General features: G+C 54.8%; 5 protein-coding genes across 5 annotated transcripts; 3 read left to right on the top strand and 2 right to left on the bottom strand.

Moving 5' to 3' along the window:
* Positions 1-22: 22 nt before the first annotated feature.
* ATEG_09700 (E3 ubiquitin-protein ligase SSM4) lies at positions 23-4,891 on the top strand (the record flags this gene model as incomplete). Its single annotated transcript, XM_001218321.1, has 2 exons — positions 23-3,272; positions 3,327-4,891. The coding sequence occupies 2 exons, from the start codon at positions 23-25 to the stop codon at positions 4,889-4,891; spliced, it is 4,815 nt and encodes a 1,604-aa protein (XP_001218322.1).
* A 739-nt stretch (positions 4,892-5,630) lies between these two features.
* ATEG_09701 (uncharacterized protein) lies at positions 5,631-9,487 on the top strand (the record flags this gene model as incomplete). The annotated part of the gene is made up of 3 exons (XM_001218322.1): positions 5,631-6,788; positions 6,868-8,959; positions 9,039-9,487. The coding sequence occupies 3 exons, from the start codon at positions 5,631-5,633 to the stop codon at positions 9,485-9,487; spliced, it is 3,699 nt and encodes a 1,232-aa protein (XP_001218323.1).
* An 835-nt stretch (positions 9,488-10,322) lies between these two features.
* Positions 10,323-17,263, bottom strand: ATEG_09702 (acetyl-CoA carboxylase ACC1; the record flags this gene model as incomplete). The annotated part of the gene is made up of 3 exons (XM_001218323.1): positions 10,323-15,050; positions 15,091-17,043; positions 17,114-17,263. The coding sequence occupies 3 exons, from the start codon at positions 17,261-17,263 to the stop codon at positions 10,323-10,325; spliced, it is 6,831 nt and encodes a 2,276-aa protein (XP_001218324.1).
* Positions 17,264-19,668: 2,405 nt separating this feature from the next.
* Positions 19,669-21,489, bottom strand: nde1 (nuclear distribution protein NudE; the record flags this gene model as incomplete). Its single annotated transcript, XM_001218324.1, has 2 exons — positions 19,669-21,174; positions 21,253-21,489. 2 exons carry the CDS (start codon positions 21,487-21,489, stop codon positions 19,669-19,671), a joined length of 1,743 nt encoding a protein of 580 aa, XP_001218325.1.
* A 1,078-nt stretch (positions 21,490-22,567) lies between these two features.
* ATEG_09704 (cysteine hydrolase family protein) lies at positions 22,568-23,902 on the top strand (the record flags this gene model as incomplete). The annotated part of the gene is made up of 3 exons (XM_001218325.1): positions 22,568-22,674; positions 22,731-23,155; positions 23,412-23,902. 3 exons carry the CDS (start codon positions 22,568-22,570, stop codon positions 23,900-23,902), a joined length of 1,023 nt encoding a protein of 340 aa, XP_001218326.1.
* Between the last annotated feature and the right edge of the window lie 773 nt (positions 23,903-24,675).

Here is a 24,675-nt window from a genome sequence, read left to right on the forward strand (position 1 = left end):
GATGTGAGCTCCGTTGACGAAAATGGACTTTTCAGGAAACCGTTTTCGCCCAACCACCGGGGCGGCTGCCTTCCCTGACCTCATGAACGACCCGGCCTACGATACCAATACCAAAGGCAAAGAAAGAGATTTCGAAGAGCCTGATACTTGTCGGATATGTCGGGGAGAGGGTACACCGGAAGAACAGCTGTTCTATCCTTGCAAATGCAGTGGTAGTATCAAGTTCGTGCACCAGGCTTGCCTGGTCGAATGGCTCTCCCATTCCCAAAAGAAACACTGTGAACTATGCAAGACACCTTTCCACTTCACCAAACTCTATGATCCCAACATGCCGAGGAGTCTTCCAACTCCCCTGTTTTTGAAGCAGCTTCTGATACACGGCTTCCGGTCTCTCGTCACCTGGCTCCGATTCATACTTGTTGCGTTTGTATGGCTTGGGTGGTTACCGTGGTCTATGAGGGCGATATGGAGAGCTCTGTTCTGGCTGGCCGATGGCCGCTGGTCCGGCAGTGACAGCTCTGCACAAAGCTCACTGCAAGGCTCTGTTGCGAACATAGCTGTGAACAGCACGCTGTCGGCTGTCAGTAGTACAGTGACTGCTGCAGCGACAGCCGCGGCCGATTTTACTCGATCCAGCGAAGCAGATGTGGAATCTTTGGAATCGCCTGCATCGATCTTTGGCTTTTCCTCGGAAGAACCGCTCCTGCTTTCAATTGTCAAGAAAGCCGTTTCTATCCTGTTCTTCCCCGCCATGTCGTCAACTGCTAGTCCGTCTGGTGTGGGGTCTGCCAACATCACGATCACAGGCTCATACAACAGACGGCGCCCGTCATGGCTTTCTGACGTGAAGTTCTTGAATACATTGACACCGTCCCCTACCATAAATAATATCCTCATCGACACCTTGGAAGGCCAACTAATCACTCTGCTTGTTGTTATCTCTTTTATATTAATATTCCTCATTCGGGAATGGGTGGTTCAGCAGCAGCCAATGGCCAACATTGCCGAAGCAGAGCGAGAAGCGGCCGTGCAATTGATCGCGAATAACCGTGCAAACCAGAATGATCATGACCACCAGCCTGGTCACCACGAAGCTTTAGGTCCCGAGGATAGACTACGAGACAATGAACGTCACGCTCACGGCGACACGGGTCATGATGAATCAGCAGAAGTCGATGCGATTGGCAGGGCATTCGGTCCACACGATGAGGATTCGGCGGAACTCTTCCGACGAGGCATCGAGCCTAGCAGCGAAAGCGACGATGAGCCGGCCCTCCCTCGTGTTAATCGAGAGTGGTCTGGTGTCGAGACCTTTAGGGACCTCTGGGCACGTGGCGGTGGTGACCCCGGACGGATCCTGACGATTATCCGCGATGAAGGTCTCCAGGACGAGCTTAGCTGGGTTGTCACCGCGATGACCAACCTTCAGCGCAGTCAGGATATCCGAAATAATCCAACTGACGAACAATCATATTTGGGTCCTTCCAGTAGTGGATTGGACGAGACTCTCGATGAAGAACTTGACGCCAGAGCTCCGTCACCAGACCTCTCTCTTCCTGCTTCACCAACCGATGATCTCGAAAACCCCCTGGATGATCCCCGCGTCTTGGTTCCTCGGCCCAGACCTTTGGATGAGATGGAGATGATAACTAGTCATCCGCGGAATGACTTTACTTTCGATTTTACTGCGTCAAGAGGTGATGACGTGGATGAGCACGTCGTCAGAGCCAATAGTTCCAGGAGCTCCACCAACTCCTCCAACGATTTACAGGCCGTCCAGGATCCCGATGGTTTAGAGCCGGGGAGAAATCAGCGTTCAAGCGGTCAAGAACAATCGACAACAACTGCTCCGTCGCCAAATCAAGCGGACCAGCCAGCGGCACCTCCCAAGCACCTTGCGGCTAAGATTCTCGATTGGTTTTGGGCCGACGTAATTCCAGAGGGTGATCAGGCGCAGGATAATGCAGAGCAAGACGATGAGCATTTAGTCGAAGATCCTGCTCTTGAAGCACCCTTTGTGCCTGTTCAAAACAATCGACGAATCGCTGATGCCGTTGTGCAGGATGACCAAGGCATTGTCGATCCTGGCCTCGATCCGAACGATCTAGATGCGATTGAAGACGGTGATGATCTAGAAGGCATAATGGAAATCATCGGGATGCAAGGTCCCATTTTCACCCTCCTTCAAAACGGCGTCTTCAGTGCCCTCCTGATCTCGTTCACCATCGCGATTGGTATCTGGCTTCCCTATCTGTGGGGCAAGATTGCTCTTGTTCTCCTGGCAAACCCCGTCCAACTGATCTTCGGTGTTCCGTTGACCGCGCTGTCTGTGGTTGCCGATGTGACCCTTGACACCCTCATTGGGAGTTTGGGCTACATTATCTACTGGGCCAGTCTGGCATTTAAACTCTTACTAAGCCCCTTTGGTGCTCTTGTGCCCATTGCGGACTGGATGCCTTCTTCTCAGACCATCACCAGTGCCTCTCTTTCCCTCATTGATCAGAGCGGCCAGCGGCTGAAAAGTGTGGTCGGTACCTTCTTTCTGTTCCATGAATCTGATGTTCCTATGTTCTCTGTCCTTTCCCATCAGGCCTTGAAGATCCACGAAGCGCGTATTGCTAGCGTGTTCCAAACAACGTTCTCTATTGGCCGGTTTGTATTGTACGACTTTCCGCTCCGGTTGATAGATGGGGGCATTTCAGAGGCACTGGCCTTCGTCTATAGCTCTGTGGATCTTTCCAGCATTTTTTCTCAGGGCAGAGACTTAGTTCGTGATATCACCAATGTTCTCCTCTATCGCACAAGTCCGAAGTGGTTCAGCCCAAGCTTTGCAGCTGCTGGTATGACGGTCGACTCCGATCTCGCAGTGTGGGATACTAAAGATCGCGCGATTGCAATCATTATGGGTTATCTACTCGCATCATTCCTGGGTCTTCTCTACCTTCGCATTACTGGATTGATCTCAGGCATGACCCATGGACAGCGGGTTGATGGCATGGTTGCAGACGTACTGCACCAAGCTGGTGGGGTGATGAAAGTCATTTTGATCATCGGCATCGAAATGATAGTTTTCCCGCTATACTGCGGTGCTTTACTTGACATTGCCCTGTTACCTCTATTTGAGAATGCCACCATTTCATCCCGCCTCGACTTCACATCGTCGTCCCCGCTCACGTCCCTTTTTGTGCACTGGTTTATTGGCACCTGCTATATGTTCCACTTTGCTCTTTTTGTTTCTATGTGCAGGAAGGTCATGAGGAGCGGTGTATTGTGTAAGTTTCCCTCGTATCGATTCTGCCAACCTCTGCTGACGTGTTTCACTCCAGATTTCATTCGTGATCCTGACGATCCGACCTTCCATCCTGTACGTGATGTTTTGGAACGGAATATCACAACTCAGCTGCGCAAGATTGCCTTCAGTGCCCTGGTCTACGGTGCTTTAGTCATTGTTTGCCTGGGAGGCGTCGTTTGGGGCTTGTACTATTCATTCGACAATGTCTTACCAATTCATTGGTCGGCAAGAGTCCCCGTTCTTGAATTCCCAGCTGACCTGCTGTTCTACAACTTCATTATTCCGCTTGCTATTCAATCCTTTAAACCCTCTGACGTTCTACATGGCCTCTACGGCTGGTGGTTCCGTCGCTGCGCTCGACTCCTGCGGCTGACTGACTTCTTTTTCGGGGAGAGGAAACATGATGAAGAAGGCTACCACGTTAGGCATACCTGGCGTGCAATTCTGACAGGAGCTCAGGGAGATATCAATCACCCAGTCAGCAGTTCTGAGCACAGCACCCTTACTGGCAGCGGTCAGCACCCTGACGCGTACTTCGTGCGGGACGGGAGATATGTCCGCGCTCCCGCGTCTGATCAAGTGCGCATTCCCAAAGGCAGCCGCGTATTTCTCGATGTTACCGAAACAAACGAGCGGGTGGATGGGTCTCCAGACACCGAGCAGGGCTTACATGGCCGGTCAAATGATATGTTCACAAAGGTGTACATCCCACCGCATTTCCGGAGCCGAATTGCTGCCTTTATTCTCCTCATCTGGTTGTTCGCGGCTGCCACAGGCATAGGCACCACGATTATCCCCTTGGTCATTGGGCGCAAAATCATGTCTTACTACTTCCCCAACCGCGCATTGAACGACATCTATGCCTTCTCCACCGGCGCGTGTGTGGTGGGCATCGTCGCGTTCGTCGTCTTCTACTGTCACAAACGCTACGACATGATCAAAGAGCGGTTGGCCCCGTATGTGCAGTCTCCTCGACAAGCATATGCCGGGACTGTTAGTGCTTTGACTAGTGGGCTTCGGTTGCTCTATATTGGTATGGCTTTTGCGATAGTACTACCTTCGCTTTTCGCCTTGATAATGGAGCTCTACATCTTGGTGCCAGCACATACCTACTTGGGCGGGGCTGAGACACACGTCATCCATTTCGTCCAAGACTGGACACTCGGTGTGCTCTACGTCCAAATGGCGATCAAATTTGCATTGTGGCGCTCGACTTCTCGACCAGCGGCTGCCCTCAACGCTATATTCCGTGATGGATGGCAGAAACCGAATGTTGGACTTGCGACTCGGGCAATTTTACTTCCGCTCATTCTTGCTGCGTCACTTGCTGTCGCCCTTCCTCTGTCTCTTGGGTTCGTGTTGAATTCGACCATGTTCTACTCGGCGGTCGATATGCACTCCATGGTGTACCGTTACTCGTATCCGGTCACCTTACTGTTTACCTTGTTGGGATGGCTCGGGTATCTGGTGTACCGTCAGCTGGAGATTTGGCGGATCAGCATCCGTGATGATGTTTACCTCATTGGCGAACGACTCCATAACTTTCGCGAAAAGCGCACGCGGGATGTCGGAGTGTCTCGCCGGGTGACGACAGGTTGAGAGGAGCTTGTAAGAGAGGGCGGCAGTCTATTTTTCTAATCATTGGAGCGACCTTATGTGGTTTCCTGTAAATCCATTACGATTAATGAATAGATTTATTTAGTTTTATAAAGAATGTTATTGCCTTGGCAAGGTTATTAAGCAGCGATGTATGTACGCTTGTAGGCAGCAGTGTAATGTTGTGACGACCTCCTGTTCCTTCACCCGATGGTCGTTTGACCCGACCATCCTGAGTACGTAGCACCATCATTATTCCTCAAGATTCTCGAGAGATACGTAAGTACCGTAGTTCGAACACGACATGGTGATACAAGGTGATGGAGGTAGTGTCAGCCAAATCACATGATCTGCAGCCTGCTGACTCAAGCTCTAGACCCGTATGCACGTGCCACATGCATACCCACCAATGAGAAGGCGTGGCCTAGCCAATGGCGGCTGCCTGCCACGTGATAGTGGCTTGGCACCTGAGGCTTTGCAGCACTCGCCACTCCCGATTGGTTAGGCAACCAAATTCCTGCCCACCCGCGCGATCTATTCTTAATTCCTGTTCACTGCCCCTCAGATTTCCTATCTGCAGATGCCTGTTGCTGCTGCTCACTTCCTGTCAGAATATCGCTTTCTTCGACTTGTCACCATGTCTTGTGCATGAGAGTACTTCTTCTGCGGTACTCTACCATGATCTAATACAAAACGTCCCCGCCATTGCCCTTCCCCGTTTCCCCGGACTCTGCGCGCCAAGATGTCCGTTCTCCGCCATGGAGGTACCTACCTCCAACGTCGTCTCACCAAGATGTACACCGATACCAAGACCTCCTGCGAGAGTGTCACGACCGCGTCCAAGGCAGTCGATGATCCGGAACTCGTCGCCCTGCACCGCAGCTTCCGAACTCAGCGAGATCGACTGTTGGCCTGGGGCCTAGATTGGAGCGATGCGAGCGCCGCGCAGCCGAACGACATCGATGAGTCTCTCACACAAGCCGGTTTTAGCGATGTTGTCGCCAGTGTGATGTCGTCGATCCAGGAGCTTTTGAACGAAGCCGAGCGCATACAACACGGGGGCACTCCGTCCGATTTGCCTTCCAAGGGCGGCAGAGCCGATGCGCCGTCCAAGGATACCCTGAGTGCTCTCCCGGTCAAGACACACTGGTCCAATGAGGATATCAACCGGTCCAAATCACTCCTTTCCGACCTCACGGCGTGTATCGACACTCTTTACGACCTCTCCCGGTCTCGGCGTAATATGAGCTCAGGCGGCCATCGATCGCGCCACCACCCGACGTTGCAAACGGACGACTCTGTTTATTCTTCATACTCGGATTCAAAGACCTTTCTCGACAGCAAGAATATGTACCAAAGTCCCATCAATCAGAAGGACGTATACGGCTATCCGTCCTACTCGAAACAGTCTCCAAGCTTTGATCAAACCTTCAGTCAATCGCTGTCATCGAATGACTACATCATCGACCGTTCTGCGCTGCAATTGTCCGGGTCATTCCAAGATAACAGTCCACCTCCCTATGAAGTGGTGGCCGCTTCCAGCAATTCCCGTGCCATTGGCCGCATGCAGACGTCAGCGTCGCCGCTCCTTCGCGGCTCCAAAGATTCCACTGTCACCATTTTGCTCGAGTATGTCCCGATGAACTTCGACAGTGCAGGCGCTGTTACGGTTCCCGGGAAGCACCGGATGGATCACGTCCATCAGACTCTTGATCAACTGGTGCAAAATTCTCGCGTTTCTCACTTGGGTTTGTTAAGGTTCCTTGGATATTTTATCGACATGCAAAACTCCCGTTATGCCTTCGTTTACCAAATGCCCATTGACTACTTCCCCTTCCTCCGCAATCCGACCGACCTTCTTAATGATTTGAAGCCCAAGCCGTTGGTTTCTCTTTTCCAGGTGGGGCGAGGATTATCAACTTCCTAATCTGGAGACGCGTTTTCGTCTGGCCTATGACTTGTTGATGGCTGTCTTGCAGCTGAGGAGCCAGAATCTCGTGCATGGCAACATCAATAGCAACAATGTCTTGATCTTTCCGGGTCCGACGAACTCCAATAATGATGAAGTTGGTCTGACCGAGAACTTGCGACGGCCGTATCTTACCTCGATCGCTCAATTTTCTGGGACCGGCTCGTCACCGGAGCCTCTATCCTCCAGCATATATCGCCACCCAGATGATAAGCGCTCGCTCGATGACGATGCTGCCTGGGCCTATGACCTGTACTCTCTCGGCTTGGTCCTGTTGGAGATTGGTCTGTGGACCCCTATCAGCCGGCTGTGGAAGATGAAATACACGCCTTCAATGTTCAAGCAAAGAATCGAGAACGTTTACTTACAGAAGCTCGGCCCCAAATGTGGTAGCGCTTACCTCCACGTTGTCCAGCTGTGTCTGGACGCTCCCAACTTTCATCTTTCAACTCAACCCTTCGATGACTTCAACCTCCGTGTCCCGCAGACTTACCACTACCCCGTTCTCGACCTTTCCGAACCGGAAAGCATTTTCTCCTTTTCAATGAACTTTATTTACACTATGAGCAAGATTATCTGGGCATGTTGCAGGATCGACATCATTTCCCCTCCAGGTGCGGAAGAGCTTGATGACTGCCTGCCTCTCGCTCTGGTGCCTCGGCCGGACGCCACAGCAACCAAAGAACCCCTCCGCGAGTACACTGCCCACCAACAGCTCGTCCCGCTTTCTCCTGAACCCTTTAATCCTATTGCTGCGACTGATATGAAGCTCATACGGGAGAAGATGGGACTTGCGGACCGTAATCCCCGCAAGAGGACTTTCAAGAAACTTACCAATGTCGAAATTCCGCAAGAGCATCTGAACGAGTGGAATTTCCAGATGATGCCGCGGCTTCGAAAGCTGCTACAGAAGGTCCTTAAAGACTCATCTGAATCTTGCGGAGTCACCCTGACGATGACCGGCGAGTCCATTGAAAGCGCTAAAACGACAATTTGCGTTACTTGCGCGAGCACCAAGAAAGTCAGAGCAGCACTCAAAAAGTACTTCGTGCTTGATCGTGATGACTGGGACCTTCTTGTTCTCAATGGGGATATTCAGCGATCGAAAGTGCCACGCAAGAAGCGTCGCAAGCCGGCAAAAACTGGACCAGAGCAGCCAGAACAGTCACCAGTATACGAAGACCCAAATCCCTGTTACCAACGTCAACCACTTTGCGGAGCGTCCATGGGTGCATTCATCAATGAGGAGCATCTGCCACCTGTGACATACGGTGGCGCCATCCTCGTCGACGGCATGCCGTATGGTATGACCGTCCATCACATGTTGGAAACGCCCAGTGACGCAGAAGACGATGATGATGAGCATGATATGGGTGGCCCGCTACGGTCAGCTGGGAACTGGCCCCGAGAATCGGCGTCCCAAAATCCAGAGTTTATGTACAGCTGGTGCGACGATGATCCGTCAGAGGTCAATCTCGAATTCGAGATTTCGGATGAAGAGGGCGATGATCACTCCGTCTCGCTAAGCCTTGAGGGCACGTATGATGATTTCACGCTCTCTGAGGGCTACTCCTCCGATGAGGGTTTGGATACCGGTGATGCGTACGAGGACGAGGACGCTGCGTCCATTGGCGATACTGCGGGCGTGGAACCTGGTGATGAACCGCGGCTTTTTGTAACCCAGCCCGCTTTAGATGATGTTCCTGAGGATTTCTACCCATCCCTCGAAGACCGCGACGACGAACACCTCGCGATCCATTCGTTTGGGTATGTGCATGCTTCATCTGGAGTCCGACGCTGGACACGCAAAGGCATCAAGCACGAAATCGACTGGGCGCTTATTAGGATCAACGATGATCGCAGCGACCCTCGCAACATCGTGTTCGATAAAACGTCGTCTCTCTCCAGACAACGGCCCCAAAGTGAACCTATCTACCTCACCGACATTGCCCGACTCGAAGATCTGGGGGGTCTGAAAGTACACTGCTGTGGTCGGACCAGCGGCCTTCAGACTGGTCAGATTTCGCGTGCGATGACCCTAGTCAAGTTGAACGGGCGACACAGCTTTTCGACGAGTTTTTGTGTGGATGGAAACTTTGGTGGTAAGTAAGCCTCCCCTTTTCCTATTGATCTACCCCTCCGTCTATTGTTCCGTGGCCTGCTACTAACGTATGTTTCTAGTTCCCGGCGATTCAGGCGCATGGGTCTTCGAAAAGTCCACCGGCCGCGTGTGCGGCCATGTTCTAGCGTGGTCTGAAAAGAGCCATACGGCATATATCGCACCGATGGAAGTCCTCCTCGAGGACATCGCTCGGACGCTTAATGCCTCCTACGTCGCTCTCCCCGACAGCCCTCACGGGTCTCTAGCATATGGTGCCCCTCATAATCCGTATTTCGAGCCGCAAAATCCGCGGTACCGCTCCCCACTCCCCCTCCCGGACCAGATCCCTGTTGACATGGGACATCTGAGACTCGAGGATGCTACGTCGTCGCCTCCTCCCCCACCGCCCCGGCCACCGGGGCCGGCACATCCGAGCCGGGGGCTAAGGGAGGTGCCCTCGTCGACACCGTACGGGGGGCTCCCTCCTATTTTGACTCCCCCAAGGAGTTTGGAGAGGCAGCTTGCTTAGATTTGTTTGGAACCTTTCTGTGATATCCCTTTTGTCTCTTTCTTAGTGCTGTTCATGTGATGAATAAATGAACGAGCGGCTGCAAACACAATAATACCCCACGTGACTAGCAATCAATAACAATTATTATTTCCACCATTCAATACTATTTATCGCACATGCAGTTATCAACCTGAAATCGTAGTCATCCGTAATAGATATCAGTGCCGTCACTGACTATTTCTTCCGGGGCCCTCGGGATGACTCTTCACTAAACCATCATAATCTTACAGTCAGGTCAAGGTTCTTGCCTGAGAATGATATGTTGGATCTGACGATAACTGCAGATGGCTTCATGCCCCATCTGGATCGGAAGGCGTGCGAGGAGGGATGGGTGCTGCATCTGGGGATTACTCACAACGGACAGGTTCTTCCGTTTAGAGTCCGGGATCGTGCGAGGTGAACGTCGCAGCATATTGCGATTTGGGATTATGGGCAGATGTTGGCGGAGCATACGTCTCATCCAGAGAGACCAGGAGGTTTGTTTGCATGATGGGGATGGTTGGGGGCCGAATTAGTTGTCATAGAGTGTTGCAAGTCGGATCATGTGTCTGTGACCATGAGGAAGTTCTACAGCATCCACAAGTGGGCAGGGATAGGGCAGGATTATATAGAATAAGTCCATTGGGTAACTCATCACAACATAAGATATGCAACGCAACATAACATAACATGTACTCATGCATCCAGACACCACATCTAAATCAAACCCGAAGCCGCCTGATAACAGTGAATCGCAATCGAAACATAAAACAGAAACAAATATGTAAAGAGAAATCTCATCATGTATGCATGCTTAAGCAGATCCCAAGTACTTGAGGACCGCCTCCTTCTCCTCCACAGGCAACATGCTAAGCACCTGCTGCACACCCTTGAGACCGCCCTCCTTGTTGCCAAGGAGCAGCTGGGCAACGTCAGAAGCCACACTGGCCGTCTTGAGAGACTCGACCTGGGTCTGGATGTGCTTCTTGTTCTCTTCATACCACATGGCCACGCGACGGTCGTCGTTCTCCAGCTCCTCGTCAAGCAGGCCGGTCCACGTGCGGAGCGTGCGCAGGTGGAAGGCGCGAGGAGACTCGCTAGGCGAGGCCACAGCACCGGCAGGGGCGTTGGCGGGGACAGCACCAGCAGCCTCGGCGGGGGCCGGGTTGGGAGCGGCGGCGACCATGCGCTTGACGATGAGCTCCTCGCTAAGACGGCGGCGCAGGCGCCAGTAGAAGAACCGGCGGGCGTTCTTCCAGGTGAGCGGCTTGCGGATGGTGTTCTTGGCCTGCATGCGGCCGGCGCGGTCGTGGAGGTCGGCGAACTGCAGAGCAATCTGCGTGTACACGGGCAGAAGCTGCTCCTCGCGGGCGGCCATCCGGGTCTTGATCTCAGACAGCTGCTCCTTGCTGAGGGAGGGGTCTTCGAGGGAACGACGAAGTTCGCCGTAGGTGGCATCAAGACGCGCCATGGTGTCCAGCTGCTTCTCGCGACGGTACTTGATGTTGACGATACCCTCGGGCTCGAGGACACCACCACGGGCCTCCTCATCCGCGTACATCTCCATCTGGTCGGGGTTGATGGTAGGGTCGACCACCACCCACGAGCCACCACGGAGTTCACCGTAGGGCGGAATGTAGATGAAGATGGGCTGCTCGTACTTAACGAGAGCGTCGACGATGTACGAACCATACTTGAGCACCTCGTTGTACATGTCACGCTGGCCACCCGAGAAACCTCTCCAGTTGGCGAGGATCATGACGGGGAGCTGCTCACCGTTGTTGAAGTCGCGAAGAGCCTGGGCAGTCTTGAAGGCGGAGTTAGGGTACCAGACACCACCGGCCTCCGTGCTGATCATCTCCATAGAGTCGGGATTGGCGGGATCGGCAGGAGTGACGTTCTCCACCGAGCGAGTCTCGACCGCGATGACACCCATAGGGATACCACCCAGTCTAGCACGGCCCACAACCACAGTGCGAGCCCAGCCGCCAAGCGCTTCCTCGAAAGAGCCGGCATCAAACAAACCCGGCAGGAAGCCCTCTTCATCCTCCTTACCAGCAATGAGCCAGCGGGGATCGTAGGTCTGCTTGGACGGAGGGTAATACTCGACATCACGATCCCAGGGGTCGGACCAGGGGCGGATGGGGTTGGGAGATCCCTTGCGGTCAGGAACAAACGACATCCACTCAACAATCTTCTGCACACCATCGAAGTCGTCATTGGCCGTCATGTGAGAAACACCGTTCTTATACATGATTTGAGTGCCACCCAGCTGCAAGTTGGAGGTATAGACTTCCCGACCAAGGAGCTTGTTGATGGCAGGAGCACCAGTGAGAATGATGGGCTGGCCCTCGACTTGCACGGCTCTCTGGCCGAGACGGACCAGGTAAGCGCCGATACCGACGGAACGGCAGGTGACCAAGGTGATGGTGAAGATATCCTCGTAGGCCTTGGACGTGGCACCGGCAATAAGACCGGAGCCCTTGAGACACTCGACACCGAGGCCGTCCTTCGCACCGATGATAGTGGTGATCTTGTGACGCTCCTCACCATCATCGTTGATCATCTCAGTGATGACTTCCTTCTTCTTGCTGGCATCGAACTGCTTCTTAACCTCAGGAGTCAGGTAGAGGTACTTGAAGCCGGCCTCCGGCTTGGCAGGGTCGTTCCAGGCAACGCTGAAGTAGGGGATCAGCTCATCGGCCATGCCGATACGAGCACCCGAGTTGGCAGAAAGGTAAATACGAGGGATACCAAGCTTTCTAGCCAGCTCAGTGCACTTGTTGAAGAACTTGTCTTCCAGAGGACCGAAGGATCCGATCTGGAAAGTAATGTCGTTGGCAACAATGATGAACCGTCTGCCCCGTGGGTACTCGGGGGTGCGGGCAGTGACAAGCCAACCCACCATACCGTGGGTGTTGGTACCCGGACCACGCTGGATTTCAATGAGGTTGTCGGTGTCATCCAACACCAGTTCGGTGTAGTCAATGCACTCGCCAACAGGAGGACGCTGGTCCGCCATCGCCGGCACCTTCTCGATAGCCTTTGACCAGCTGTTCTGGAAAGCCTGGCGGAAGAGCTCAGGGAAATCATAGACATACTGGGTGCCCATGAGGTGAGCCTTGTAACGCTTGGGCTGGAGCCACTCCTTCGTGGGGTAGGGAGTAGAGACAGGACGCAAGTGCATGGAGCCGAGCTTGTTAGTGCCACCGATGCTGTGGAAGACCCACTCGCCCTTCTCAGACTTCTTCTCAATGTACAGCTCCACCTGGATGATGAAACCGTAGGTGTTGGTGATGATGACACGGAGAGGATAAGGCACGCCGGTGGCGGGGTCAGTGCAGAGGATGCGGATCTCCGCGCCAGTGACACGCAGACGCCAGAGACGACGACCGAAACGCTCCAGGAAACCAGCCAGAGCCTGCTCCACATCCTGCGGCTGGAGGTTGAACACAGGGGAGAAATTGATGAAGATGTGGTTCAAATCAGAGTTGTTGTTGCCAATGATCTCCAGGGCGTCCAAGATGTCGTTCATCAGACGGTCAGCCTCGGAGATCAGGTACTCAGCCGTAGGGATGTCGTCACGCAGACGACCAGGACGCACGACAGCACGGACGAAGTAGCGCTTGTCAACCGCCTTGTCATTCTCAGGACCCTTGCCAATGGCCTCGTAGACGTGGATGTTGCGGTTCTCAGTAAAGACGGGGTTGATCTTGAACTTCGACAGGCGTCCCAGCTCAAGCTGGAAGGCCAGAGCAGGCTCGCTGTGACGAATGCTATCATCTTCCTCGTAGGTAGGTCCGCGGAAAGTGAAGTAACCGGGGTAAATGCCATTCTTGCCGCAGATGAAGGTGACGCGGCGAATGCGGCGGGCCAGCAGCTCCTCCTTGAGATCGGCAAGGAGAGAGTTGATCTGCGCAACAATCTCCTTATCGCTAAGGTTCTCGACATCACGAATAGCAATGTTAAGAACGTTGGTCAACTCATTCTCATTTTCAAGGCGATGGGCGGCAGGACGGCGCTTGCCCTCCAGGTTGGCGAGGAGGCCGTTGTCAGCAGGCTTCTTCGCTTTAGCGACGACACGAGGGAAAGCATCCAGAGCCTTAGCGAGATACTCCTCGGCATCCTCCAAGTACTGGACGGGGAGAATGACACCCTTGCGGACGGGCTCGTTAGAGTTGTCGTTGACGAGGTACGACATGTCGCTGATGGAGTTGAGGCGTCTGAAGGGGTTGGATTCCGTGGTTGGGGTCCCGGGAGCCGATGGCTGAGTGGAGGATAGGGAGCCGAACTCGGGCTGCCCAAGCTTGTCAAGGGTGAAGTCCCAGGAGAGCAGGGGGATCTCGCCAGAAGCATCATACTGGATATCCTTCAGAGTGTACGCACGGTACGCACGGCGAACATAGACCTCCAGGGCGGCAAGAGTGACCCAAGCATCCTGGTGGACGAAGAAACGAGGCAGAACATCGAACACAGTGTACTTCGAATCGACGACCTCCTTCAAGACCGAGAAGTCAGGCTCGCGATGATCCCATCCGGTCTCACCATAGCGCGATTCCACAACGGAGGAGCGGAGAATAAGCTCCATCTGGGAGAGACGTTCTTCCAGAGACGGCAGGGCGCACTGGATGAGCACCTCACGAGCCTTCAAGGTAACCTTCGCGGCGGACCGAGATTCCAGCTCCGTCAGCTTCTTCAGGATGGGCTTGAAGTACTTGCCAACATTGCCGACGTTGGGCTGGTTGGGACGGTACATGTCCAAGATAGCGAGGACGAGGTTGTTCTTGGAACCAATACGGCTGTGGGACAGGACGATCTGGACAACGCTACCGATATCATCCTTGTTTTCTTCACGGAGCTTCAGTATGGCATCCTCGTCACGGATGTTGCGGCCGGAGAAGAGCTTCTCCACCTCGTAGTACTGCTCAAGCAGACCAATGAAAACGTTGAACTCGTTGGCCTTCAGTCCATCCATATATTTGTTGATGACCTGAATGAGAGGAAGAAGGGTGGTCTTCAAGATCTCAGCATCAGCAGGGTTGACATTCTCTTCGATGAACCGCGCAATGGTCTTCTGGAGCTGCTTGGCGGGGAACTCGGCCTTGCGAGCGCGAGCGCGGTCAACGATGTTCTGAAGCTGAGCGTCAAGTCGCTGGGGCATGCGCGAGTGCAGCGCAGAGGACTGGGCGTTCCACTCGCCGTAAGGAAGGTCGCCGTCGCGGAGGACCTCTACGAGCTCCTTCAGGGTCGAACCCATGATGACTTGGTTGTCGTAGCCACGCAGAATGTTCTCAAGGATGCTGTGCAGAAGGAAGAACCGCTGAGGAGGCTTGTTACCCACCACCTGCGGGGGGCCCATGTCGGGGAGCTGTCCGGTGAAGGGCTGGGCGTGCTTAACGCGAGAGGGGTCGTCCAGAGCGAGGATACCCAGGATGTCACCAGCCTCCAGGGTAGCGCCAGGCTGCTTGATCAGTTGGACGACACCGTCCTCCTGGGCAATCAGGGGCATGTACATCTTCATGACCTCCACCTCGGCGAAGGGCTGGCCGGCACGGACGTGCTCACCGTTCTCAACGGTGAACTTGACCAGCTTTCCGGGAGAAGGCGAGCGAAGCTGGGTAGGATCGTTCTCCTGCTCCAGCCAAGCACGTCTTTCCGTCGACGCTGAGACGCGTAGCGGCAGCCTCCTCCTTCCAGTACACGTTGTGAGACCGGCCGTTCAGCAGAACCAGCAGGCCACCGTCAGCCAGAGCACGAACACCCACGGAGCACTTGGAGCCGTTGATGAACAGATGGTAGCTGTCCAAGCTGGCGCGAGTGGCAGTGAACTTGTAGCGCTCGCCTTCATAGATGAAGTCGACAGGGAAGACGGTCTTGAGAACGTCCTTGGACGGCACCTGACCCTTCTCGAGACCCTTACGGTATTCCTCCACTCCCGCCTCACTGGCCTGGTGCGCCTTGGTCACGGCACCGCACAGGACGGCGACAATGGGATCGGGGCGCTCCGCGGTCAGCTTGTTGGAAATCAGCTGATCCAGCCACCCAGTGGTAATGGTGTTCTCTTCGAATGCGGGCGTCTCCAACAACTTGATGAGGTATTCGACGGTGGTCCGGAAATCACCACGAATGCTCAATTCCTTCAAAGCAATGACCATGTGCTTGCGCGAGGCGGAGCGGTTCTCACCATAAGCGAAGATGTGACCGAACTGACTGTCGGAGAAGCTGTGAATTCCACCGGAAGTACCCACAGAGAAGTAACCCCAGACATTGGACGAACTGCGGAAGTTCAGCTCGTGCATGGTACCGCTGGAAGGCTTGAATCCCTCGCCAGGATCTTCGGAGGTGATACGGCAAGCGGTCGTGTGTCCCTTGGGCTGGGGACGGCGCTGGGTCTTGAAGCTCTCCTCGTTGGAGAAGTCGAAGTCGATCTCGGAGGTGGTGTTGGGGTCCACACCGTAGAGCAAGCGGATGTCCCGAATGCGGTGCAGGGGGATACCCATGGCAATCTGTAGCTGGGCGGCGGGCAGGTTGACACCGGAAACCATTTCCGTGGTGGGGTGCTCGACCTGAAGACGAGGGTTCAACTCCAGGAAGTAGAACTTGTCATCGGCATGCGAGTACAGGTACTCGACGGTACCGGCCGAAACGTAACCGACGAGCTTACCCAGGCTGACGGCGGCGCGCTCCATGGCCTGGAAGGTGATTGGCTTGGCGATGGTGACGGGGGCCTCCTCAATGATCTTCTGGTGACGACGCTGGACGGAACAATCTCTGCCGAAGAGCGAGATGTTGTTACCGTACTGATCGGCCAGCAATTGGACCTCCAAATGGCGGGCGTTACCGGCGAGCTTCATGATGAAGATGGGGGAGCCAGGGATCTCGTTGGCGGCGGCATTGTACAGGGAGATGAAGTCCTCTTCCTTCTCCACCTTCCGAATACCCTTACCACCACCACCTTCGGAGGCCTTGATCATGACAGGGAAGCCAATTTCCTTGGCCTTCTGAAGACCTTCCTCGGGCGAGAAGGTGCAGCCCTTGTTGTAAGTCTCATCCTCGACGGTCACGATTCCATTGCTGTCAATCTTGACCGCGTCCACTCCGGTTCCCGACCAGGGAATGCACGGCACACCGGCATGCTGCGCGACGATGGTCGAGGAGATCTTGTCACCCAGAGAGCGCATGGCCGAAGACGGGGGACCAATGAAGATGATCTTCTTGGGCGACGCGGCGAGCGCCTCGGGGAGACGGGGGTTCTCAGAGGCATGACCCCAACCGGCCCACACGGCGTGGACATCCATTCGCTCCGCGACATCGACGATCAGCTCGACGTTGGCGTAGTTGTTATTATTCGTGCCTCCGGGGACCTCAACGTACTGATCGGCCATGCGGATGTAGTCGGCGTTGGCGTGCAGATCTTCCGGGGTGGCCATGACCGTGAATTGAATGGCGCGTTCGTTGCCGAAGGTCTCGTAGGCCCATTTCCGGACGGAACGAATTTCCTTCACGGCGGCGATACCGTTGTTGGCAATGAGGACCTAGGGAAGCTGGGTTAGCGACAGGACAGTTCGCAATTGAGCTACAGTCGGAAGGTGGGCGGAAGCGTACCGAGCTAATGACGGAGTGACCATCATGGCTAGCGACGAAGTCCTTCACGGCACTCGGCGGGGCAGCATCGAGGTGGTTACCACCGATGAAATGTGAGGGGAGGTTGTGTTTGGCGGCGAGGGAGCTGCCGTGACCATTGGTGGAGGCCATGATGGAGAAAAGTTAATTAGGAATTATCAATGCCCATGCGAGATATGCGGGGAGAGGTGACGGCGGTTCGGGGGGGGGGCGACAGCGCGCAGAGCGAGGAATGCGGCGGCTGGGGGGAGGGATTGTAAGGGAAGGAAGAGAGGAGGTGGTCGTAATAGTAGTACAGGAGTATGTCTAGCGAATTAAAGGGTGGTACAAGGTGAGATGAATCCAAGGTGCTCCCCCAAGGTATTAAGAAAGCTGAGGTGAGAGACTGGAGATGGTAATGGTAGAGTAGGGAGGGGAAGGATCCTTCAGCTGGGGAGAGAGGAGAGAAGATGTGAACCCAATGGACAAGGGGAGGGGTGTTTGGATGGATGGAGAGAGGGCAGAAGAGGAACAAGAGGAGAGGAAGAAGAAGACAGAAGAAGAGCGATGAAGAAAACCAGTCCCAGATAATTAACTAGTAATTGGATGGCGGCGGCAGATCGATCAGGTACCACGCTAGACCCGATGGGGCTAGATCTGACTAAGCTGCACTCAACACAACCACAACAACTCCGGCCTTTTTGGTGATGGCTGTGTCCAGGAGAGACGGTTCGGTAGTCTTCTTCGTATCTCCACGAAATTATTTCTTGTTGAAAATTTTAGACGACGCTCCTTCTCACTCTCGATCCTCTATCACAATCCCCTCCCCGTACAAAGAAGCCTCCCGAGCAGGAAAAATTCTCCCGTGGGTCAACCAGACTCCCGCACCCCAACTGGACGGTACTTGTTGGGCCCCCCATGACGTCCATTCCCACCATTTTATCGTCAACAACGTTCCTCCAATGACAAGTCTCTAGGGGCTAACCGAATGGCCATGATAATAATGCAACAGGATTGTCGACCCCAATTCCATCGCTTTCTCCCAACACCCCCTGCAGGACCGCTCGTTGAATCCATCAACCGCCGGTTCTTGGGGACCCTGACTGGCCTGCGGTCAGTCCGTAGATACCAAAATGAGAGAAGGACGGAAGGAGGTTGGACTGGAAACTTGGAAATACGACATGTTGTATGCTGTGGAAGCATCCAATCAGGGATTCCCCTCCTACCGTTCCATCTTCTTCTCTAGGGGCCTACTCTGTGGACCGGAGTACAATAGGCACCGTGAGGTTTCATCGGTCCCTCATAGGTACCGACGTAGTACCTAGTATTTTCTCTTCACCCCGAACCCCTCTCACTGACGCACCTCCAAGGGAATCATCCTACCCGATCGGTTAATATACGGAGTACATCCCCGACCATGCTGACATCAGTCCGAGAGAGATTACTGCATCTGTACTCCGGAGTCCTATGCCCCAAACAACCCTGAAGACTACCGAGTTAGGCAAGTCAGAAGGACACCTGGAGGCAGCAGCGTCCGATCCACTAACCGCATCGGGACACTGTTGGCGTCCCCATCCGGGGGTTCTGCACCAATGGTTCGCCTCGGAGATGCCAATCCCGTTGGGAGGATCCGGTCCAACCAACGGGATGGCAGGATCGCCCTCACCAAAACACCCGCCTAATCAACATACCCGAACTACCGGCCCGAAGGGGTTCGGTAGTTCGGAGTACGGAGTATTTCCTGGATTAATTAACACGATATAACTAACTAGTATTCAATAATGCTGGGCACCGACTGGGTCCTCGGGGTTGGCATGCCCAGACCTAGCCTCAAGGAGTAAGAGGGTGCATCCGACGGACCCCCAAACAGGCAATCCCCCGAATACGAGGTCTGTACGGAGTAGAACCCCGAACTCGGTGGCCAGGGAGGATCTGATTAATGTCACCAGCTCGGATATCAGGAAAAACCGACAATATCTAACATGATTGTTGCTGTTGCCGCTGTCCTCAATATATATATATATATATATATACTAATGGGGGTCCCTCACAAACATCAACCAACTATACTCATTCATCAGCCAACCAATCTCAACTGTAAAGTACCACCACATGCAAGAATCACTGGGTATTGTCTACTCAACACAAATAAGTACAAAAAGAGAAAATGCTGAGTCACAGCTTGGACGCCGATAGAGGGACCGCAGCCCCTCCCGGCACAAACACACAATCGACCGCACGAACATCCGGTTGCAAACCCATTTGCTCCGTGGACCCCAATCTACAGTAGTATGAACAATCGGCCAGAGACCTGGAGGAGGGAAAAAAGCCAATCGAAATCCCATCAATATACCGAACCTTCCAAAGGGGTAGTCGATTAAAATAAACGTCACAGAGAAGATAATCAAAATGAACGAAAGAAACATGTATGCAGTCTCAAGAAGTAAAGGCGTTGATCAACATCTGCATACGGCCATGAACATCGTAAATCCCCTTCGAGCCCCGTTCCCGACGGCATATGTCAGGAACCCGTGGGGTGAAGGTGGCTGGAGCCAAGTTCAGAACGTCTCGCCTAAATCATTGGCGTTGGAATTTGGATCGGGTGGTCCCATTCCTGCACTAGCCCGAAGGTTCCGTGGCGTAGGAATGCTAGAAATGCCACTAGGCGCGCGCTTCTTCATCCCGTTGGGAGTGGAGATCGAAGGAAGTCGAGTCTGCCGGACCTCGCTGATCTTCGCTCGCACAGACATGCTCATCGCCAGGTCTTCGTCCTCATCGATATGGGACATGCCGTTCACCAGTCCATTTTGACCTGAGGGATTACTGAGCGATGACCGCGGCCGCCGACTCTCCGTGGTCGGATTGGTCGAGTAATGTCCCAACGGGGTCTTGGTGCGGCTTTGGCGACTCTCGGGGCGAGTCGACGGAGCGACACTGGGGTGGGTGCTGTGGCTGAAGGTGCTCGAGTAGCTTGTCCGGCTGCTCGGCCGGCTATCGCCTTGCGTTCGGGTGCTGTATGAGGGCCGGTGGGGCAGATAGGAGGGAATACCATCCCCGTGGACCGAGGAGCTGAAACTGCTGCCACTCAACCGCTTGCGGGAGTCTCGACGCATGGTGATGGTGGAAGCCACCGGACTATCGCCCAGGATTGATCCCGCGCGAGAGGACGCGCGTGACGGCGACGGCGACGGCGCGGGGAGTTTCGACCGTGCAGAGTGCACTCGCTCTTCAAGCTTCTGCATCTTGCCAATCAGGCCACGGATTTGGTACAGGGAACTCGAGTTGGGTAACCCAGCAGCGGGCCGACTTGTGGCACCCTGATTGTGATTGGCGGGCTTCGGCAAGCTGGGACGAGAGGTGATGGACGGGGTGGAGCGACCGTTACTGAACGCCAGGGAGGTCGCACGAGAGTGGGTGAAACGCTGCGTCCGGGTACTGTACAAGGATCTGGATCCAAAGGACTCGGACGCAGACGCTTTCTGGCGCGGAAAGCCAGGGGTCGCGTTGATCGACTTGCGCATGCTGCTGGAGGTCTCGGAGATCGGAGGGGAGGGGGGAGTTGCTGTCGCAGACGTCAAGGACTTCATCGGGGGTGTGGCAAACAAGGGTGACGACACCGTCGACCCTTCGGGCGAGCGATCAAAGATCTCGGGGGTCTGTGGGGTGGAAGGTGTGCGGTGCAAGGCAACTGGCTTCCTGCGTCGGCCGCCATGCAGTTCTGTGTTGCGCAGCTTCTCCTGGACAATCTCGTTCTCAATCTTCAACTCCGACAGCTCGTCACGCAGACGTTGATTCTCGATCCGAATAGCTTCACGCTCCTGTTCCCCAGTCCGGATCTCTTCCTCCAGTAGGACGCCCCGTTCGATGGCCATGTTGTACCTGGACTCCAAATCCTCCAGGGACGAAGTCGTATGGCGAGCCTGGCGCTCAAAATCATCATTGGCTACTTCGATATCGCGGATCTTCAACTGGAGAGCTCGGTTGGCTTCCCGGAGGGTGGTAATTTCTTTCTGCAGGTTGTTCTGGGCGGTTCCGCCTTCCGACTTGGATTGTTTGTATTTGGTCTGCGGGAAGACATTGAGTTATTAGGCATGTGATTCGGGTGAGATGGAAGGGAGCCGAGAGGATCGACGGGGTGATACCTTCCACTCCTCAACTTCGTAGCGTAGATTGTCGACCTTCTCCTTCAGCTGACGCTCGCGCTTCTCGGAAGCTTCGATATCCTTCTCCAGCTCCGCCTCCAACTCCCGACTGGAGGCCTGGAAGTCGGCCAACTCCGCCTCTAACTGCTCATATTGGGTCTTGTAGAAATTAAGCTCATCGCGACTGGCGCTGCCACCTTTGGGACGAGTAGAAGTGGTGTCGTCGGCCGCTGGCATGACTCCCGCGCCAGCCGCTACAGCCGGGGAAGGAGAAGCACGAATGAAGGAGCAAGGTGACGGGCGGAAGCGGGGACACCGACAACGGGCTCAACCGTGGGATCTGAAGACTGGAGACGAGATGGCGAAGATGCGACCAGTCGAAATCATCCAGGGGGAACGAGGATCGATCGAGTCACCAGCGGTGGACCGTGTGCGGTCTGGCGGTGGAGGGGCGGAGGCGGTGTCGCAAGAGATCGGGGATGTTGCGGAGGAATAAAAACGAGAATAGACGGAAAGAAAGAGATGATAGAAGAGTCGCTTTGAGAGTCGGACTTACCTGTGGTGAGACCCTCCCAGAGGGATCAAGAAAGGGGACGAGGGGGAGGGGAGGCGAAGGGGATGGAGAAGGGGGAGGAAGAGGGAGAGAGCTGAGAGAGGCGGGTGATGTTATGATGGAATCCACGGGGACAACAGCTGGAGGACAACAGTGGAAGGGACAACAACGGTATTAGTTACATACATACGGGGGAGAGGTTGGAGGAGAGATACCATGCCATTACGTTCCATACCGCCATACCCGAAACAGCCTAGCGGGCGTGCGTCTGCCGACTGGCGGATGATGTGGGAGCAACAGACCTTCGTTTCTTGTTATGACGCCGCTGTTAGGTAGTTGATAGACCATCGGTCTCCCCCCTGGGATCGTGTCTTGTCGTCGGTCTTCTACTCGGTAGGTTGTGCACGTTCTCCTCCATCCTTTCTCGCACGGTCCCGGATCTTTCCCCGATGGCCCCCCCTCTCATCCCTTGGATGGCTTTCCCCAGTTTCCCTATGGCCACGCACGATGCTTCCAGTCCTTCTCCCTCCCTCTCCATCTAGATGATTGCTTCCACGCACTCATTCCTTCGTCGTGTGATGTGTTTACATTTCGTTCGTTTCCTGGATTCTGAACCCGTCTGTTCTCTCAATACTCGCGCATCTTGACCCTCACGACAACTGGGATGCTCCGCTCGGTCCACGCTAATCATGTCGCCTTGCAGACCCGACCAAAAACAGGCCTCCCCTTTTGTGCTCCTGGCGATCCACTCCGGCCGTCACCATGGCGGACCCCACCGATCTGAATCTCGATGCGCCGAGTGATCTTCAAGATATCCCGGACATGTCCATGCAATTACTGCCTCCTCCCGAAGGCACCTTTCCTGATAAGTATGGCCTCCGACGTTCTAAACTGCGCCTCGCGCGGTACTGACAGAACCCCCCAGAGCATCTCTTCTCGCGGCAGTCCAAGCGCATGGAAAGGCGCATGGCTATAACGTAGTCGTCAAGTCATCCAGTACGCCAACGGAAAAGAAACCCGGCCGCACCGCCAAAGTATGGTTGCGATGCGATCGCGGCGGACACTATCGTCCGCGCAACGGCCTCACCGAGGAGACCAGAAAACGGCGACGAACGTCCCGTCTTATGGACTGTCCATTCATGTTAGTCGCCGCTGGCACACCCGGTATCTGGACCTTGACCGTCCTGAACCCGACACATAACCACGGGCCGATTGTCGAGAAGCCGCGGCAGGTCCCTCACCACAAGGTTCGGAAGGGTCAAATCGCCGCCATTCCATACGACTGGCCGCACGATGCCACGCTCACTCCATACACCACCGCCCTGGTCATCATCGACATGCAAAAAGATTGTTAGTCTCCCACTGTCATCCCCGCACTGCTCATACCAACGCTGACCGCGGGATTTAAATCCAGTCTGCGCCCCGGGTGGATACATGGAGTACCAGGGGTACGACATATCCGCCGCGCAAAACCTAATACCCAAGCTGCAGGTCCTGCTCAACGCTTTCCGAGCGTCTGGATTCCCGGTTTACCACACCCGTGAAGGTACGTATCCGTCGGTTCCGCGTTTTAACCCCAGCCTGACTGTCTCAGGCCACCGCCCAGATCTATCGACTCTCTCCACACGGGAAGCCTATCGCTCCCGAAATAATGCTTCTGGTCTTGGAATCGGGTCGCAGGGCCCTCTGGGCCGACTTTTGATCCGCGGCGAGCCCGGCCACGACACCGTTGATGAGCTGTACCCTGTGCCGGGAGAACCAGTGATCGACAAGCCAGGGCGTGGCGCATTCGCCCACACCGACTTTGAGCTTCTCCTGCGCAACAAGGGCATCAAGAACCTCGTCATCGCGGGCGTGACGACGGACGTGTGCGTGTCGACGACGGTGCGCGAAGCCAACGACCGCGGGTTCGACTGTGTCGTGCTGGAGGACGGCACGGCGGCCAGCGAGCCGTCCCTGCATCTGAGCACGATTGAGTCGATCAAGATGGAAGGCGGGATCTTTGGGGCCGTCGCCAAATTGGAGGACGTCGTGCATGCAGTGGAGAACTTCAAGGCCGTCACTGTGAAGAAGCTGGCTCCGCAGATGGTGGGCTGATCGATTGATTCAATTCAACTTAATCCCCTCTCGCTGGTGGTACTGGGCGTTTGGATTGACTGATCTTACACTCTATTGTTTGTTTTTTCTGGAAGGGAACGTAACTAGACGGAGCATGATTGGTAGGAACGAATAACGAATACACGCTATGCATACCGAACGCCGACTCTAACCACGAGTGAAATCATAACCACACCCGAAATTGTATAACAGCCAAAATGGAAAATCCGATCATAACCACTTCCTCCCCGCAGCACTCACCTTCGCTCGGAACACCGGACTTTTAATCTCCATGCCCTGTCGGTAGAACGGACTCATCACTGTCTTTACGTAGTTCTCATACACCTCGTTCATGAACTGTCGTACGGCCTCTTCCGTCTGCGGCGACGTCGGATTGGCTGCGACGGAGCTGCTCGACGCCCGCGTCGACCCCACACCCCCGGAGAAGGATGACGCGAGCAGCGACGACGAACCCGTGGTACTATTGGCGCCGCCAGCACCTGTTGTCGGGAGCTGTGGCGGTTGGTGAAGGAGGAGGAAGCGCGCGCCGGAGGGAGTCAGGAAGGCGGAGATGTATGCGGCGGCGGGGGGGTAGGTGTCGATGTGTTTGAGGTACCTTCACATCTGTCAGCGTCTGTTCTCTACGGCATGCAAGGCGGGCCAGATCTCAAATAATCCATAAATAACGGGAAAGGATACGCACATGTTCGAGTTCATCCACTGCGCCTCCTCGACAATGTCTAGACTGGAATGGATGATGAACTGGTTCATGT

Source organism: Aspergillus terreus, genomic scaffold, assembly GCF_000149615.1.
Source record: "Aspergillus terreus NIH2624 scaffold_15 genomic scaffold, whole genome shotgun sequence".
NCBI lineage: Eukaryota > Fungi > Ascomycota > Eurotiomycetes > Eurotiales > Aspergillaceae > Aspergillus > Aspergillus terreus.